Raw genomic sequence first — 20,182 nt, forward strand, 5'->3', positions numbered from 1 at the left:
GGAACAATATGTTTCAGTGTTTTAGTACCTCCTAAAGTGAAGCTTCTCAGTGCAGCTTTTCTGGTTGTTTTCTGTGAATGTTCCCACAAGTAATATACAGTTCTGCATTAACATATGTATAGAGTGTACAAGGTACACAGATTAGTTAAGAAAGATCCTTTGCTCTTTGAGCAGGTGAAAGATATCTACCTTCTTATAGGTTACTGGGAAGGTAACTTGCAAGTTAACATTGTTGTAAGTAACATATAAGCTAACTTATAAATAACTGAAGTGTAAAATAAATTTTCATCTATGCCATTCAAAAGAATGATATGCTAAGTCCTGAAGACTTTATAGTTTTAATATAGCTACTCATGTCAGTTTCAGAGCTGTTCCCATATAGAGGGATCAGCAAATGCATTACCTGTTTTGGTCTTTTTGATTTTTCTTCTTCCTGTCTATAGTCAAGATCTTCAAATGGTCTCCCTCTGTCACATCTGATTATTACCAATTGTAATCCATAATTTACCTCTTTTCTTGTGGAAACATATATAAAACCTCTCCCACAATGTAATGTACTTCCTGTTTTCCATTCTGAATTTAGAACATCTTTAATGCAGTGTCTCTCAGCAGCTATAGTGTTTTTGTTTGTTAGCATTCAAAAATTTTAAATTTAATAAAGCGCTATATAGTTTATATCTAGGAAGGGGTCTTTGTTATCCCTTTCTGTTTGTTTGTTTTGTCTTTTTAAGTATGATTAGATTTCTCTACACTTGTTTGTCCTGTAGGATTGTGTGGTATACTTGTAATATGCTTTAGATTATAATAAGTATAAAATGCTTCATTTTTCTAGAGACATATGCTTGAGCATTGTCTTAATTTATACAGGTATTCCAGTAATGGGCCATAACTTCTAATGTGTAACTACAGAATTAGCCTTTTGGGGAGTTAAAGCAGTAGCCCATTTTGATCCCAAATATGTCTATAGTGTGGCGCACGTATATCATTTTCCAAACTGTGCAAAATGAACACATTTATTTGCCAAATTTCATTTCTCTGTGTACCTTTAGGATTACTTTGTACAGGTAACATAGTTTGGTCATATTCCTTGACTTGTTGTCAAATAATTGAAAACTCTTTCTTTAATCCTTCACTTTTAACATGGTGTTTCTGAAATGATATTATGAAGCATCTAGCACATTTCCTATTAATAGCTGATCAATTTGATCATTAACTTGTGCCAGAGGGCCTGGCAGACCAGTATGGGATCTGATCATGTTTTTTATACAATGGATGATTTCTATTTCTCATCACTTTTTGTTGAATAAGCAGTGAAGTTAATTTGGAATCATTCTGAATAAGTTCAGCAGTTTCTATATGCAAAACAACTATTTCAGTATATTGAGAGTCAGTTATTATATTATGAGATTCTTAAAATTCTCATAATATAATCATAAGAGTTTCATATAATTCTATTTTTTTAATTGAATCATAAGGACTGCCAACTACCTTACTCATTTTCTGACTTATATCCTGGCTTCCCAACGTATTTGCATCAGTATAAAATGTAATAAATATAGAAATTGGTGTCACTTTTGTGATATAAGAGGGAATCCTATTAGTTCTTTTTATAATCTGAAGTCCCACGTTTTTTGTATATTTGTTCTTAATTTCTCCCCCAAAAAATTATATATATAATTTTATTTTATTTTATTTGGTTTTTTGAGACAGGGTTTCTCTGTGTATGCCTGGCTGTCCTGGAACTTAATCTGTAGACCAGGCTGGCCTCAAACTCAGAAATCCACCTGTCTCTACCTCCCAAGTGCTGGGATTAAAGGCATGTGCCACCACTGCCCAGCCAATCTCATCATTCTTAAAAACCAAAATCTTAGCTGTATCTATTCCTGCTAATTGACAAAATCTAATTTTTTCCTTTTAGGATTAATTCAGAGACTTCATCTATATAGATTTTTAATTTTTTACTCTGATTTTATGCTACAAATATGTATTATAAGATATAATCTTCGCAGGGCAGTGGTAGTGGTAGACACCTTTAATCCCAGCACTTGGGAGGCAGAGATAGGCAGATTACTGAGTTCGAGGCCAGCCTGGTCTACAGAGTGAGTTCCAGGACAGCCAGGGCTACACAGAGAAACTATGTCTTGAGAAACAAAAATAAATAAATAAGTAAAAAGCTATGATGTTCACTCACCATAAGAATTCCTATGGGAAAATGAGAAGAAGCCCATGTGGGATAAGAATTTTTGTGGGAGAAAATACAGATCACTTTTGGATCAATATGATCAAAATGGACATTTTGTAGTTTCTTTTCTACCAGAGCAAATTCTTTTTTGGTTTCAGCTCAAAATCATCTTGGACTGTTTAATTCTTTTATCACCTTGTAAGGTTTGAAATAAAATACTCAGCTGTTGAATAATCCAACCAACTTTAGCCAGTAGCCAGCTAATATCTCCGAGCAATTTTTGAAAATCAATTGGAGTTGGTAATTGGGGACTGGAGAGATGGCTCAAAGGTTAAGAACCCTGACTGCTCTTCCAGAGGTCCTGAGTTCAATTCCTAGCAACCACATGGTGGCTCACAACCATCTGTAATGGGAATTTAAGCCCACTGCTTGGTGTCTGAAGACAGGACAGTGTACTCACATACATAAAATAAATAAATCTTTTTTTTAAAAAAGAGAGTTCTTAATTGGTCTCTCTTGATTTATACCTTATCTAGTTAGGTTTCCTGAAGGCTTTTCTTATATCCTAGATAATTAATAGAATCTCCTCTTTGTAGTTTTTTCCAACACAAATTTGTAATCCCCAATAAGGTAAAATTTTCTTTGCTTTAGTAACTATTCTTTGTAAGGTATGTCCATTTGAATCATCCAGCAAAATATCATTGACGTAATGGTAAATTATGGTTTGAGAAAATTGTTTACAAATTATTTCCAATGGTTATATAAAATATTGGCATAAGGTAGAATCCTTCAACATTCCTTGTGGCAAGATCCGTGGGTTTTTTCTTTTAGTTTTTGTTTTTGTTTTGTACCTTTTGTTTGCTATTGGTGAACTTCTTGTTTTTTTGTTTTGTTTTGTTTTTTTGGGGGGGGGCTTTTGCTAATTGTGGTCACTGTGAAAGCAAATCTTTATCTTGTTCTTATAAAGTAATTGTGAAAGAGCCATCTTTTAAGTCAATTATTATGGCCTTTCCATAGGTGACAAGGAAGCTAATGAGATCCAAGGTTGTAAAGAACCTGTTGGCTGAACAATTTTCTTAATTGCTCCCAGATTGTCAACATCCTCTACTTGCCAGATTTCTTTTTAATGCCAAATATAGGAGAATTCCAACTGCTCTTACACTAGATGGCAGTTCAAGTCCTTTGTCGTAGATTTTTGCTCAGTCTAAAGAGGTTGCTCAGTTTCCCACCTAGGTGTTAGGCTGTTGGTTTTTTATCAGCAGTGGCTCCCCCAACTAAAGTTCAAGAGTCAGCCTGTTTTGTATTGTCTTAATGGACAGCCTATAATGTCTGTAATTGTCTTTGATTACATTTTTTAATTTTATCAGGATCATCACCCATAACGAACATTTATGGTTAGTTCTTGAAGTTGTTGTAAAGCTAATCTGTGTTTTTCGTTGCTGTAACAGATATTTTCCCGATAAGTTTATGGCTATATCAGCCATGTATGGCCTTAATTTTCCTATTTGGCCTTCTAAGCTATACATTCAAGCCATCTGATACATCGATTTACTAAGGATAAAGTTCAAACCGCTTAAAATTGGATTTTTATGTTTTGAAGAACCAAATTTGGGGATCAAGCTTTTAGAAAGATTATAATTATATTAGCTCCATTGTCTACTGTTCCTTTAATTTAAATATTACTTATAAATTACTTTTGGCCTCTGATCATCTATTGAGGTTTGTGAAAATATTCATTTATTGGCCCCTTCTGTGGTTTTTTTCACTGATAAGAGGTGTTCTAACCTAATTTAATTGTTTTATGTTTATGCTGTTTGGTATTGTGGCCTATGAGAGGGCCCCCTGGACATGTTTTGATAAGGGGTTACCCCATTTATCTATTATTCCAATGTTGGCCTTTGCCACATCTTTTGAATATACTAGAAGGCATTGGCTATTTTTTTGAAATTAGTTTGGTTTTCTTTGTAATTTCCTTTGAAATGACTTTGCTCACCACAGTGAAGACATTTGTGAGTTTGGGTTTTCTGAAAATCTTCAGGAATGTCTTCTCCTACCAAGGTCATCTCAGGTGAATGAGACCTAATAACTGTATTTCTAATCCATTCATCAGTAGATGCTGACCGTGCCCTTAAACGTTGGATCATCATTTTGCATTCAACATTGGCATTTTTAAGAACTAAATGTTTAATCAGTGCCTTCTTTATTAGTGGATCTGATATCTTCCAGTCTGTTGCTGAAGTCAGTCTTTGTAAAAAGTCAGTGAATGTTGCTTTTGTACCTTGTTTGACTTGAGTAAATGTTTCAAAGTCTTTTCCCCGTTTCTTTAATTTTTGTCCCAGGCATTTAAGGGTGCCATACAATATAATGCCAAGGTTTCTTTGTCGTATATGTCTTGTGTCTCTACCTCAGCATATTGACCTTTGCCAGCATAGTGGTCTCTAGAAATGCTAATAACTCTGGTTCTGTTTCTCTGTGCTATTTCCCCACCCTCTGAAAGCCATTGTTACTGTGCTCTAGGTTCTAATATTGTTCTTGTCTTATCTTTCCAGTCTCGGGAGATTATTTTATTACCAGTCTGGCTGCCAACACAATGTCTATCTGTGGAACTCAACTTCTTTTTGCTCTTAGAAAACATTTCCCATAAGATGTCAGCTCAGTAATGCTCCCCTCTTCTTAATCACAGTTTCTTAGCTCTAGCTAACCAGTATCAATTGTCCCAGTAACCTCATTTATGCTCGACTCTAAAGCCAGAGCCACATAGCCCCAGCTGCTGAATCTCACTGCTTTCTGGGGCCAGAACATGGCCTTCTTGTTTCATTTCATCGTCCCCACCTTTTTGTTTTCCAACTCCTTCCCTTCCTAAGCATTGCTGTCCTGGAACTGCTCTGTAGACTGACGTTGAACTTAGAACTGCATGGCTCTGTCTCCTGAGTTCTGGAGTAAATATCTTGTGATATTTTGTTGAAGAGTGTGGTTGCTTTTTAACCCCTGTCTGAAGAGACTGTCTGAGGCTAAGGTAAGGAGATTTACATTTAATTGCATTGACCAAGGAAGTCTCAAAAAGCTTTTCTTTACCTGAAACTTCTTGTGTACCAGGCTGGTCTTGAACTCAAAGATCTGCTTGCTTCTGTCTCTTGTAATTCAAGGCGTGTATGATCATGCCTGAACGTTTCTTAGCCATCATAATCCATCTTTTGTCAGTTTGACACAATCATATCTCCTTAAGTTCTAATGAAGATAATAACATAATTATAGTCACACCTAACATGATATAACTATTCCTTGTTCAACACCCAGCAAATGAACAATAAGCTTAACTGTGTGAGATTTTTGCCCTGAGGTTACCAATTCCCTTACTTCCATTAAATATCATTGAATATAGGATTTAGTTCCATTCTACTTCCTGATGATCCTTTACATTTTGAGTTTTCCTTTCTAAGCTTGATCAAAACACTCATAAGAGTAAACTACAGGACAAAGTCTAAACTAGGTCTTTTTGAGACTTCTTTTCTCAATGCAATTAAATCTAAATTTCTTTACCTTAGCCTCAGACAGGGGTAAAAAGCAGCCACACTCTTCACCAAAATATCACAAGATCCATCTCTAGGCAACATTTCTAAAATTATTATCCTCTGGAGTCTCTTGAGACAGGTTACCACTGAGACTTCAAATCACTCTTTAGCACCACTGTGTAACAGAACCCAATTAACACTACTCAAGTGATCCTAGTGTTGGTGGCTCTTTCTTGCTTTATATTTCCAAATGAGAGAGAGATGCACGCTAATATCTTAGAGAGGCCTTTATATTTTGATATTCCTAAAACAGTTCAATGGCTGGGCCACTTCATGATCTCCACGTGACTAACCTACCCTCCTCTGATATTTTCAAGTTATTACTTGGTAAAATCTATATTCTGTCTTTGCTGCCCTAGACCCAGACATGCAGCCCTCGCGACCATGATCACCCCAAGGTGAATATGCTCTCTGATCCACACCTTTCAGGCATGGTGTCTCTACATGTTCCCCAGCATGGTAGCTCCTCACTCATTCTTCAGTTTCTTATTATTCCTTCAGTTTCTTATGTGCAGATGGGTGGAATCTTGTGCGATTTGGGGGCCAGATTAACATAATAGCTGCATTAGACCAAATCTATAATCCCACTGTCTTCTGTGTTCCTACTAATATGACCCATTAATCCCCACTTAAAGCCTTGCACTGCTTTCAGAATCCAATGTTTCAAAAATCCACATTTCTCAAACAAAAACATGGTCAGGCCTATCACAGCAATACCCAACTCCTGGTACCAACTTCTGTCTTAGGCATTTATTGCTGTAAAAAGACATCATGACCAAGCAACTACTATAAATGAAAACATTTCATTGGAGCTGGCTTACAGTTTCAGAGGTTCAATCCATTATAATCATGGTAGGAAGCATGACATTGTGCAGGCAGCCTTGGTGATAGAGGAGGCAAGAGTTTCACGTCTTGATCCAAGGCAGCCAGAATACTGTCTTCTGCAACCAGCCAAAGGGAGCTCTCTTTTGCACTGAGCAGAACTTGAACATTGAGACCTCAAATCCCAACCCCACAGGACAACAATTCCACACCTCCTAATAGTGACACTTCCCATGGGTCAAGCATATTTAATCCACCACACTATTCAGGTGGAGTAGTCAGATGGATAATGTACTGATGTTTAGGAATGTAATATGGTACCTGAAAAGTTTCAGGACTGCATCAAAGGATACAAGTTCTTTCTGATGAGTGTAATTTAGAATTGTTGAAAGTGCTGTTGAAGTTAAGTAGATGTTTGTTATAGGGATTATATGTCTAATAAATGATAAGGAACAAAAATATAGGGATAAGAATGCACTTCTGTTATTTTTGCTTAGTATTTTGTTTTCTGAATATTTGCTATATATGAGAGATATACAGTACTCCTAAAATTTTAAGGTATGTAATTTGCATAAATGTCCATAGGATAAAATTTTAATAATTTTTATGCGATTAAAATATCTAGATGAACTGTTAAAGCTGCCTGTAGTCAAATAGCTACAGTACACATCTATACACAGTAGGAACATTTTTGTGTAAGTCTTTTCTTCTTGAGAGCCTTTTAACTGCATTTTGGAAAAAATATCTGTTAAATATAACTTTAAATCTTATAGGTTTATTGTTTTTTTTTAGATTTACATTCATTCATTCAATCATTCAGTGGGCAGAGCAAATGTGTGTTACCTGAAACATGTGGCAGGCAAAAATCAACTTACACAAGTCAGTTTCATTGTCCATTACATGAGTTCTGAGGATCTTTTCTTGCTGAGCCATCTGTACCTGTAGCCATCTCTCCATCCCATAGAGATTTTTTATTATGCTTGCCAACGTAAGTAAATGAATGAAAATATACAGGCAACAATAAAAAAACAGTATAGTAAAGCTATGTAGAGTAAAGCCTTAAGGTATATAAAGGCATTTGAAAAACTACAAGTATGGACTAGAAAGATGGCTTAGTGATTAAGAGTGCTTCTCTTTCTAGAAGACCTTAGTTCAGTTTCCAAAACCTACATTAGTTAGCTCACAGTAGTCTAACTTCAGTTCCAGAGGATTTGACACCCTGTTCTGGCCTCCGTTGTACACTCTTAGATACATAGCAGATACTCAGATACATAGACTACACGTATTTTAAAAACGAAATACTCTTTAAAAAGTAAAACTGCAAGCTGGGCGGTGGTGGCGCACACCTTTAATCCCAGCACTTGCAAGGCAAAGGCAGGCAGATTTCTGAGTGTGAGGCCAGCCTTGTCTACAGAGTGAGTTCCAGGACAGCCAGGACTATACAGAGAAACCCTGTCTCGGAAAAACCAAAAAAAAAAAAAAAAAAAGAAGGTAAAACTGCAAATAATAAATGACTTGTAGGATCATGCAGCCTTATGTAGTATTTGTAAAGTTAAAGTTCCAACAGGGTTTTCTGAATGCTCTTTGATTTTTTTTTATACTTGATTAATGCCATGTAATTGCCCAAGATAATGTCTGGATTGGGTTGTTAAAAGTATATTGTTTGTTTTGAAGGAATTCATTGGAAAGAAAAATTGGAGAAAATTTCCTTCAAAAAGATTTGAAAATTGCAAAAAGATCAATGAAAAGAAAATTCAAAGTCAGAAGCAAGGTAATATCTTTAATGATTATGTAATGAATAGGATAATAACAGCTTAAAATAGTTTTTTAATATAATAAGCTTTTTAAGTTTCTAGATTTATAATAGAAAATATGTTTATGATTTAAAGTAGTTATTTATACATAGAATGATTATTTAATGAAATAACCTGTTATTTTAAGTATATTATTTCCAGGTTTGGCTTTAATGTGATTCATAAGTAACTTTGTTTCATGAAGTTTTATTTTATTTCATATGTGCTCATATTAATATTTCATTTTTTGAAATTAATGCCATAATTAAGGCTTGATAAGTATTGAATTTCAGAGTAATTAAAGTCTTGTGTACCAAAATTTCAAGTGCTTTTTGTCTAAATACTAACAAGTTCAAGATTTCATGTCATGATCAATCCATGGGCCTAGTGCTATTTTTTATTAAAACTGAAAAGGAAAATTAAGAGCAGTCATCAAAATTCATAAAAGTGGAAGGAATATTGGAAATTCTATGATTTAATGTACCTAACGGAGGCTGAATTAATATTATTAAATAAAGTGAAATGACAAAATTCATTCTCATTAGAAATATTTTTTCAAAATGAGAATCTTCAATTTTTTTAAAATGTCTAACTGAATGCTTAATTTGATTTATGTAAGGAATTACAAGAAAATTTTTGTAAATGTATGATTTCCATGAAAAATACTGTGGAGATATATTTTGGGTTTTTTTTTTCTTTAGAATAGTTGTGCTAATAAAATAAATTATTGACAAATTATAATTTTGAAGTTTTCCTATCATTATTAACTGTTATCCTTTCAATTTTTGGTTTATCTTTATAGCATGATATGTGTACATAATTGCAGTATTTTATCCTTATGGTGTGGCAATTTGCAATTCATAAATGTGTCTTAGTTACTACTCTTTGCAGTGAAGAAACACCATGATGAAGGCAACTTATTGAAGGAAGCATGTGGCTTTCTTACAATCTGTGGCTAACATGACAGTAGGTAGGGATGGTGCTGGTGCAATAGTGGATAGTTCCTGTGTGACCTGAAAGTGTGAGAGCTAACTGGTAATGCCATGGGTTTTTATAACCTCAAAGCCTGCTCCTCAGTGTCACACTTCCTACAATACAGTTAACCTCCTAATCCTTCTCAAACAGTTCTACTAACTTGGGAGCAAAGATTCAAATATGTGAGCCTATGGTGACCATTCTGGTTCAAACAACTTCAATAATAAATAGGAGTTAATCTAGTTAGAGTTTCAGGTAGATTTGCCTCTGGATTCTCCATTTTTTAGATCAGATTGCTGATCTCATTTGCTTTCTTTACCTATGTATAAGGTGATCAAGTTCTGTAGCGTTAATTATTTCCCATGATAATTCTTTGAGATTGGGAAAGATTTTAAAGATGTACTGCTTTGGCTACATTGAGGATGAAAGTAGACCTGTATGGATCGAGTTCACATTTTCCTAATTACATCCTTAATGCACACAACTTAATTTTTAAAACATTTGTTTAATATCTACTACTTCTTGAGTGTCTTCACTAACATCAGGGAAAAAATTATGAAAATTAAGATTTTCTTAGTCTAACTAAAAGATTAAGACTGACATACAGCTAAAATGTAGGTTACCAAAATGGCATTTTAAAAAGTATTGTGGGAACTTATGGGAGAATGGGAGAATATGGAGATACAGTGGGATGAAGACTAAGTTCTGAGCAAGCAATTGAGGGTCTTGCAAATAAGTAAAGGACAATTTTAAGGGAGGGTAAACAGTGAAACTTCAGACCCAAGCAGCTTGAGAAATACGAGGTCTAATACCCATAGAGTATAGTTCTAATTTGAGGTCAGTGAAAGACTTTAACTATTTCAGGCCACATAGAAAAGGAACATGTATGCCAGCCACCTGCAGAGTCATTGACAGAATTGTATACGTAAGGACATGCTTACTTTTGAAGTGACCATGATCTATGTAGACCAATGCTTTTTTTTTTTATGTATAACCTCTCCTGAAAAACTGTCTTATTTTGTAAGAGTATTTACTCTAATACTTATGAGATTTTGTTTCTGATTTCCAATAAAATAAAGAGAGAACTGAAGTATTAAATGTACCCATTGATTCCTTGAACTCACTGGAACAGTCTACCTCCCACAAAGAAAGAAGATATCTGCCTGTCAGTCAGAAGAAAACTATTGTTTTAGCAACACCACTTAGAACCACAAGGTCAATAAAGCAAAGATGTATGGAGCACCATCTCTATATTAAAGGAGTAAGAGATTTTTCCAAAACGAAGCATCAAGAAGAAAGTGAATCAGAGATACATAGAACTCCAAGTCCTACCAGTAAGTCCTTAGAGACCTTTGAACATAGAGTGGATTGTGAAGACAATACCAAGGAGGACTGCAATGACTGTGACATAATGACTGTCAAACATATTCAGATCCCTTGCATGCAAAGTAAACAAATGCTCGCCAATGATTTTAAGAAAAAGAACAAGTTGCCCTCGAAACTGCAGAAAACTGAAAATCAAATAGGTGTATCACAGTATAGCCAGTCCTCAAGTGAAGAGAACGGAGTAGAAATTGAAAGTAAAACCAGAGCAAGAAATACAAAGGAAAGGCTGAATCAGGAGAGAAAAACCATCAGAAAAGATATCCTCCTTATTTCAGAATCTAAAGGTGAGAGTGATTCTTATATCACACCAAAGAGACCTAGATCTGTTGCTAAAGGATCACATTACAAAGCTGGTGGTAGCATGGACTTTCTAATTGAAGCTAAGGAATCTGCTACAGCTAAGAGGCAACAGTTAGACCATCTACCTGGTGTAACTGATGATGGAAAATGGAGTGAGCCAGAGTTACAGAAGCTTCTTCGGTAAGTAGTTATGTCTCTGGGATATCTGCAGAATAGTTACAACACAACAGAAAGACTTAAAGAAATACTAGTGATGTTAGCAAGCTTTTCAGAAAATGTGAGTAATTATTCTGCTTGTAACTGGTGATAAATCATATTCTTTAGGAACTGAAGCTGAGTTTGCTGGAGAGATGGCTCAGCAGTTAAGAGCACTCATTGGCAACTTCCACAGTGCCTGAGATTGATTCCCAGTACTCACATAATGATTTGCAATCTATAAGTCCAGTTCCAGTGAATATTATGCTTTTCAGACAGATATAGGTGCAGGCAAAACACTCATACACATAAAGAGATTTTATTAAAAAGAATTGAATTTGACTATAGAGACTTATTACTAAGAGTTTCAGTAGTGTGGTAGTATGGAAACCAGATTATTATTGACTTATGAAGCCTAAATAGGAACATTAAAGAGATATTGACAACAAATATAGACAAATCAAGAACGTTGGCAAAATTGAGGACTAGAAGTCCATGTGAGTGTGGAAACAAGGGAAGATAATTTGGTTGCTATTTTGTCAGAGGACTGATGCTAGCGTAGAGGGGTAGCTGATGGAAGTAGTCATAAGAAAGTCTTTCTTATGACATAGTCAAAAGAAAGGAAGCTGTAACTGATCAAGGAGAGGCTCACAAAGGAACATGCTACTGTACTGTTCAATTTACTGTGTGTCCTTAAAAGTGCATAGCTTTGGAATACATCTCAAGTATTTTTGAAAATTCTTTCTGAGACATTTTTATGACTCTGTGCAATCTTCACTGATATTTTCAGTTCCCTAGATGATCCTTTTTTTGAATATTTTTCAGCCAAATAATTATTTTTTACTTCCTCAAACCCTTACTTTTGTCTGCTTTCTGGCTATGGTATGTTCCTTAGTTATCTTTTATCCTCCACAATTTTGCCTTTTTTCTATGTACAGTGATCTTCAGATTTATATGTGGCCCTGAATTGTTATATTTAGATTTATATTTACATTTAGTGGTGAATATAACTATATAAATCTTGCCTAAAGATATGACTACTAAAAATTGAAAAGAATATTTTTATTGATAATCATTTTTCATGCCCATGGTAATTTCTTAAATTATTTTTTTAATTTTTTCACTGTATATTCTGCTCACTGCCCCCCTTCAGGTCACTGCCTCCCACAACCCTTTTCCCCTCCCCTTTTCTTCTGAGTTGGTGAAGACACCATGGGTCCCCTTGTCCCCCCCAGGCTCAGGATGCTTTCTTTCCCAAAGAGGCCAGACAAGGCAGCCCAGCTCTTAGAACAGATCCCACATGCAGGCAGCAGCTGTGCGATAGCCTCCATTCCAGTTGTTTAGAACCTATACATCTGCTACATGTGAGTGGGGAGAACCAGATAGTAATATTTTATTTCTGAAGATGAAGTTCGTTCCATCAAATATATTTAAACTCTGCCATTATTGGTTAAGAAAAAAGTCTTATTAGTTGTTAAATATCTATTCCATAGGACCATCTATATGCAGCCTATTTTTTTAATATTCAAAAGCTTTGTAATTTTTATTGTGTTTATCCCTGAGAAGGCAAGTGTTTAGTAATACAGTAATCACTGTAACAAGTTTATAAGAATATGTATTTATGAAACTATAAGCACAGTCTGACCTACTTTCGAAAATACAGGAATTAAGAGATGAAAGAGATCAAAAGTAAACCAAAGATTCACCGTAAGAATGTTTCATATAGAAAGAGCGAGGGAAAAATGAGAAATCTTGAAAGGAGCCTGGAATGAATTGGATAACGAAGGTTAAGGAAAGAGATCATGAGTGATGGGACTAATGCCAGACAGAATATCACCATAAGTTAGAGCAAGGATCTTAACGGCTATGATTATATGTTAAATTTGCCTCATTATTTATATGGAGTAACTTGGAAGATCATTATTACTGACTTTTAATTAAGAATTATTTTTTAATGAAAAATAGTTCTTATAGACAGTCGCTGATTTGCCAATACTTTTGTACAGTACTGGGATACACTCTAAAAGGAGGAAAACGTTTGCTGACTGGAGCCCGAAAGAGGACTGTGACACAGATTCCTGTTCCTACCACTCCAAAGCAGGTGAGAGAATTCTTGGGGACCGCGGGGTTTTGCAGGCTCTGGATCCCAGGGTTTGCTACCCTGGCGGCCCCCCTTTATCCTCTTACCAAGGACACAGGATCCTTTACCTGGACTCCAGAGCATCTGAAAGCCTTTAAGGAGATTAAAAAGGCTTTACTTAGTGCCCCTGCTCTGGCTCTGCCGGATCTAACTAAGCCTTTTACTCTCTATGTGGACGACAGAGCAGGGGTCACTCGAGGAGTCCTAACTCAGACCCTGGGGCCGTGCAAATGGCCTATAGTCTACCTATCAAAGTAATTAGACCCAGTGGCCAGTGGGTGGCCATCATGCTTGAAAGCTATCTCTGCAGTAGCACTGCTCCTCAAAGACGCAGATAAATTGACTTTGGGACAGCAGACAATCATAGTAGCCCCCCATGCCCTAGAAAGCATCATTAGGCAACCTCCAGATTGCTGGATGACTAACGCCTGCATGACCCACTACCAGAGCCTCCTACTGACTGAGAGAGTGTTGTTTGCACCCCTGGCTATCCTGAACCCTGCCACCCTACTGCCAGAAGCTGATGAATCTGCACCCATACACCAGTGTATAGACATCCTAGCAGAAGAGCCTGGGACCAGGAAGGACCTCACTGACCAACTCTGGCCAGGATGCCCTAGTTGGTACACGGATGGCAGCAGGTTCATGGTCAAAGGTAAGCGGAGAGCTGGGGTGGTGGTGGTAGATGGAAGACAGACCATCTGGGCCAGCAGTTTGCCTGAGGGGAATTCAGGTCAGAAAGCAGAACTGATTGCACTCATCCAGGCTTTGAAACTGGCCGAGGGAAAAATGATCAACATCTACATGGACAGCAGGTACGCCTTCGCCACCACGCATGTACATGGGGATACTTATAAGCAGAGGGGGCTACTTACGTCTACTGGAAAAGACATTAAAATTAAAGAAGAAATTCTAAGCTTGCTGGAGGCCATACATCTACCAAAGAAATTGGCCATCATACATTGCCCTGGCCACCAAAAAGGACACGATGCGGTGACCAAGGGAAACAAGATGGCAGATTCAGCAGCAAAACAGGCAGCTCAGGGGGTCATGGTTCTTCCAGTCGCATCCAAAAATAAAGAGACTATAGATGATTATGACATCAGAGACACCAGTTTTAGAGGAGGCTGTCCATATTCCTTTGGGGGAGATAATAATATGCGTAAGATTGTACAGGGATATTCCCCCTATGGGGTAGCAGAAACAGAAGAAGGAAAATCAGTCCTGTCTCAAAAGGAGGGACAACCATATGTTGCTAATTTCCATCAGCTGACCCACCTGGGAACTAAGAAAGTTAAAGACATTGTTCACCACTCTGATTACTATGTGATGGGACTGACTATCAGACATTGCACAGGAGGTGGTCCAGAATCGCAAAGCCTGTGCCCTGACTAATGCTGGGCACCATATGGGGACTTCTGGTAAGCGACTCCGAGGAGATAGACCAGGAGACTATTGGGAAGTAGACTTCACTGAACTCAAACCAGCAAAATATGGTCATAAATATTTACTAGCTTTCATAGACAATTTTTCAGGTTGGGGAGAAGCATTTCCAACCAAAAAGGAGACAGCCAATGTTGTGGCCAAAAAGATTCTAGAAAAAATCTTTCCAAGATTCAGGAATCCTAAGGTAATTGGATCAGACAATGGCCCTGCCTTCGTTGGCCAGGTGAGTCAGGAACTGGCCACTCAACTGGGATCAATTAGAAACTACATTGTGCTTACAGACAACAGAGCTCAGGACAGGTAGAGAGGATGAATAGGACCTTAAAAGAGACCTTCACTAAATTAGCCTTAGAGACCAGCGGGAAGAATTGGACCGCACTCCTGCCTGCCCTCCTGCCTTTTGCCTTGTTTCAGGTGCGAAACACCCCTGGGAAGTTCAAGCTCACTCTATTCAAGCTACTCTTTGGGGGATCCCCCCCTTATCCGAAGCAGGGGGTGTTCTTGATCCTGATGCTTTTTTCCCCAACCCCTCTTTGCCTGCTTAAAGGCCCTTGGACTTGTCAGAAAAGACACCTGGGAGCAGCTCAAGGAAGCTTACGAGCCAGGGACCACTGAAGTGCCCCACAAGTTCCAAGTGGGGGACTCTGTCCTGGTCCGTCGCCACCGAGCTGGGGACCTTGAAGCCAGATGGAAGGGACCTTATCTGGTGCTCCTGACCAGCTGTTAAGGTTGACAGCATTCCCACCTGGATCCACGCCTCCCACATCAAGGCCATGACACCTACAGCCCAAGATGGCACCTGGAAGCTGGAGTGTACTGATGATCCTCTTAAGCTGCGCCCTCCTCGCCTGCTCACCTCTGATGAAGAATAACAACCCTCATCACCCTATGACTCTCACATGGCAAGTACTCTCCCAAACCAGAGACATTGTCTGGAGCACCTCTAAGGTCACCCCTCTGGGGACCTGGTGGCCTGATATTACCTTAGATCTCTGCCTATTAATGACCAGGTTGGAAACATGGGATATCCCTGAGGTCACACCTGATGACCTGCTGGTGCTCTGGGAGGTTACTCCTTCCCAGAGGACGGCCTCCCTAGGCTGTGCTTACTGCAGTTAAGGCTTACCAAATTTTACATCTGTCCTCGAGACAGGCAAGAGGCTAGATGATGTGGAGGCCTAGAACACTTTTATTGTAAAGAATGGAGCTGTGAGACCTCGGGAAATGCTTATTGGCATCCCACCTCCTCATGGGACTTAATAACAGTGTCCAGAAACCATTCGGGGCCTACCCAGTGCCCCCAGGGAGGAAGATAGGTGCCCACTTCTAAAGCTACCTGCAATTCGGGACCCTGCAATCCCATAGTAATCCGATTTACTTCACAGGGAAAATTATTCACCGAATGGCCTAAAGGATAATGGTGAGGGATCTGATTCTATGTATCTGGAACCGACCCCTGGGTAGTGTTCCAAATATGGCTAAAAATAGAAAGCCCCCCAACAGTTCCTGTGGGACCCGCCGCCGTTCTAGCAGAACCAGGTCCTCCTAAGGCACCGGGGAGAGCCCGGCCATTGACTTCCCCTCCTCCAATCACAGAGACCCCGGTCCCTACTGCTATGCCTCCCTCAAGGACAGCTCCACCTGCTCCTACCACAGGAGATAGACTTTTTAATTTGATCCAAGGGGCCTTCACAGCCCTCAAGGTCACTAACCCTGATGCTACCACATCCTGCTGGCTTTGCCTGGCTATGGGCTCCCCTTATTATGAGGGGACTGCCATTCCGGGTACCCCAACCAGCAACATGGATCATAATCAATGCAAACTCACTCTTACTGAAGTTTCTGTTTCTGGGCTTTGTATAAGAAGGGTGCCCCCTACCCACCAACATCTTTGTAACATCTCCATGACTCTTAACACCTCAGAGGCAGATCAGTACCTATTACCCAGTAATAACAGCTGATGGGCATGCAGTACTGGGCTCACCCCCTGTGTATCCACTTCTGTTTTTAATCAGTCCAAAGATTTCTGTGTTAGGATTCAGCTAGTACCCCGTGCCTATTACCATTCTGAAGAAGTGGTCATAGAAGCTTATGATACTGAATTAAAACAAGTCAGAAGAGAACTGGTTTCTCTTACACTAGCAGTCATGCTGGGGTTAGGCTTGGCGGCAGGCATAGGGACAGGGACCACTGCCCTAATCAAGGGAACCCAGGATTTACAACACAGCATTGACACTCTGCGGGCCTCAATGGATCAGGATTTACAGGCCATCCAGGATTCAGTTACTAAACTGAAAGATTCCCTTACCTCCCTATCGGAAGTGGTCATGCAGAGAGGATTAGATCTATTATTCCTTAAAGAAAGGGGGTTATGTGCAGCGCTTAAAGAAGAATGTTGTTTCTATGTTGACCATTCAGGGGCTATCAGGGACTCCATGAGTAAACTTAAAGAAAGCCTTAACAAGCACAGGCTTGAGAGAGAGAGAGAGCACCCAAAACTCGTATGAAGGGTGGTTTACTAAGTCTCCATGGATGACCACTTTGTTCTCGGCCCTTATGGGTCCTTTGATGATTCTACTACTCCTGCTCACCATAGGGCCTTGCATAATCAATAAATTAATTGTTTTTGTTCGCCAGAGAGTTAGCACTGTTCAGATCCTGATGCTTCGCCAACAATATCAACAACTAGGGCAAATCAATTCAGAATCCATAGAACCAGAATCAGACCTTTAGTTCTAAGATTAGAATTATTTATTAGAGGGAGTGGGGATGAGAGACCCCGACTCAAAAATGTAAAGGATTTTAGGCCCCTAACAAACAAGCCTTTGAAGTCAAGTACACCCTGACCTCGGAAATAGCCGACTTTTGCTTAACTGGTCCTGAGATGCCCTGTTTCAGGAACTAGCTGACCAAAAAGAATATCTGAATGACTTGCCTTGTGACTATCTTTACAATGTTTAACCCCAAGGATGTTTGTTCCAGATAATCTCTAACCCTCCTTAAGGCATAAACTATTGCCTGACTTCCTCATTCTGTACTTCCCCATTACATGCATAATTTGTCCTCCACCCCTTGCCTTGTGAATTCTTTTTCGTCCACCCCCTGCCTTGTTACTGGGGGTCAATCTCCTCTAGCCCTGCGTGGTTACGGGACAACCCTAGTGCACTGGTTTCTCCCAAATAAACCTTGTGTGTTTGCATCACGAATGGTCTCCTGTGAATTCCTTGGGTGTCATTTCATCCCGAGATTTGAGTGAGGATCTCCCCTCACAGGGGGTGGGGGGGAGGGGAGGGGGTGTCTTTCAAGCCCACCACTCAAGGTGCATTTGAGGTATCAGTGTGACCCAGGAATGGATGACCCAATGCATGACCCAGGCTATTAACATTATGGATGTATTTTTACAATAAAGAATTTTAGCCAGACAGTGATGGTGCATGCCTGTAATCCTAGCACTTGGGAGGCAGAGGCTGGTAAACTCCGGACTTCTAGGCCAGCCTGGTCTACAAAGTGAGTTCCAGGTCAGCCATGGCTATAGAGAAAACCTGTCACAAAACAAACAAACAAACCAGGAGTTTTATTTATGGCTAAATGCTTGGATCAGGGAAACTGAAGCTCCCTCAAACAGATGATAGGTATCAGACAACCTCAGATGAAAAGCCAGATACATAAGGGAGACATTGTTGAGCACTATTATTATCCAGCACATTTTCATCAGTTGCAAAGTAGAAAAAAAAAACACAAATTAGTATAGATTTTCTAGATAAGCCTATCTCCAATCATAGAGAAAATGAGTCTTTCCCTATATATAGAAAGGGTAATTAATAGAATATCCTGATAAAGGCTGTCAGCCAAGGTAAGTTAAATAAATCAATGACTGGTTAATTTCACATTGCATGATCTTACAGGGAATACTTAAGAAATAATTACTTCCAATGCAAGTTTTAAAATAGAAAAGTCAAACAAACCTCCTTTGTTTTGTAAAATAAAGTAGTACAAATCCAAAAAACAAAAATGACTTTTCCATATATAGGCTGAAATAGCAAGATAAGAAAGGGGTTTTTATTTAAAAGGTATAATTAAGAAATACCCCCACAGTAACCAGGGTTAGAATTAGGGTCAGAGGATTAGAGGGTTACGGTTAGGATCAGGACCAGGGGTATTAGGGTTAGGATGCTTAGAAAATTAAGGGGTTAAGATAGGATTAGAGATTTAGGATAAGTCCTATCATTAGTCTCAGGTTTAGGGTTAAGGTAGCCACCATTATTCTTGATGGTCCCTCTGAACTGATAGTATCCCTATTACACAAAGGAGAAATGTCAGGGTCAGGGTAAGTCTTAGGATTGGGTCAAATAATTTGTTTGTTGTGCTATGTGAACTCAGCTTCTTTTTGCTCATCTCCCTTCCTAATCCTCATTTTCATAATAGCAAAATCTTTCTCGCCCCTAATGAAAGTAGAAAGTAATTTATCCAAGAACCTAGAATTTCTGAATGGGAAATTTGTTAAATTATTATGGAGCCCAGTTCACCTACCACGGAAGACTAAATATGACTCACAACATTTTTCCCAAGCTCACAAATAAACTGCACCTTAAGACATTCTTAAGTTTATTAAGAATGGCAGTAAAATTTCCTTGTCATGAGTTAGTAATTGCTGATCAATTTATTACCTATTCTGAGGTCAGGACAAACCTCATACCTCCTCAGGCACTGAAGAGCTTCTTTAAAAGCATAGACCTAGCCAGGTGAGGCACGCATACACTGCCACCACACATACACATCACTGGGCACTTGTAAGCCAGGAGACTGCAGTGAGCTCCAGCCAATCTAGAACACACAGTGAGTTCTAGGGCAGCCCTAGACTATACAGCAAGATCCTGTCTGAAAACACTCAAGTTAAAAAACATTACACTCTACATGTAAGCTACTCAAAGGACCTCAGTTTGAGAATAAAGGATGCAGGTGACATTTAGAAATTATAGCAAGTCACTTCAACGCAGCAACCTCTGGACATGAGGCTTGGAGTATTTCTCAGAGAGAATATTAAATAACACTGGCTGACCTTATGGCTTTACAGTGATAACTGCAAACACAGTCAAAAAAGATATGGGCCAAAAGTTTCACCGCTGAGATAAAGGCTCGGCAGCTGAAGTTACCACCCTTCTAAACCCCTCTCGTGTCCCTACTGTTTCAACTACACAGTAGGACAGCAAGAACAGGTTTTGCACTTAGCAGGTCCCATGTGGTCTCTCACTCTTAGTCTACGTCCTCCCACATTTAACAAGAACCTGGACAGCCAAGCAGTGGTGTAACACGCCTTTAATCCCAGCACTTGGTGGGCAGAGGCTGGAAGATCTCTTGGAGTTCGAGGCAA

The 20,182-nt window shown here is 38.8% G+C and overlaps 3 protein-coding genes across 15 annotated transcripts in view; all 3 read left to right on the forward strand.

Moving 5' to 3' along the window:
- Window positions 1-13,623, forward strand: part of LOC127691122 (mis18-binding protein 1-like) — a 52,095-nt gene extending 38,472 nt beyond the window's left edge. Inside the window, exons 8-9 of the mRNA XM_052190703.1 lie at window positions 10,424-11,210; window positions 13,191-13,623. Of these exons, the coding sequence (XP_052046663.1) occupies window positions 10,424-11,210; window positions 13,191-13,623 (1,220 nt within the window). The remainder of the gene's footprint in view (window positions 1-10,423; window positions 11,211-13,190) is intronic.
- Window positions 1-20,182, forward strand: part of LOC127690897 (uncharacterized) — a 627,431-nt gene that overhangs the window by 427,390 nt on the left and 179,859 nt on the right. The window lies entirely within an intron of this gene.
- Window positions 13,267-15,045, forward strand: LOC127690895 (uncharacterized). Its single transcript, XM_052190455.1, has 2 exons — window positions 13,267-13,326; window positions 13,417-15,045. The coding sequence occupies exon 2, from the start codon at window positions 13,783-13,785 to the stop codon at window positions 14,758-14,760; it is 978 nt and encodes a 325-aa protein (XP_052046415.1). The 5' UTR covers window positions 13,267-13,326; window positions 13,417-13,782; the 3' UTR covers window positions 14,761-15,045.

Source organism: Apodemus sylvaticus, chromosome 8 (assembly GCF_947179515.1).
Source record: "Apodemus sylvaticus chromosome 8, mApoSyl1.1, whole genome shotgun sequence".
In the NCBI taxonomy this organism is placed as follows: Eukaryota; Metazoa; Chordata; class Mammalia; order Rodentia; family Muridae; genus Apodemus; species Apodemus sylvaticus.

Coding starts and splice junctions, on each gene's coding strand:
- LOC127690895 (XM_052190455.1), top strand. CDS start 13,783: ATGACTAACGCCTGCATGACCCACTACCAGAGCCTCCTACTGACTGAG.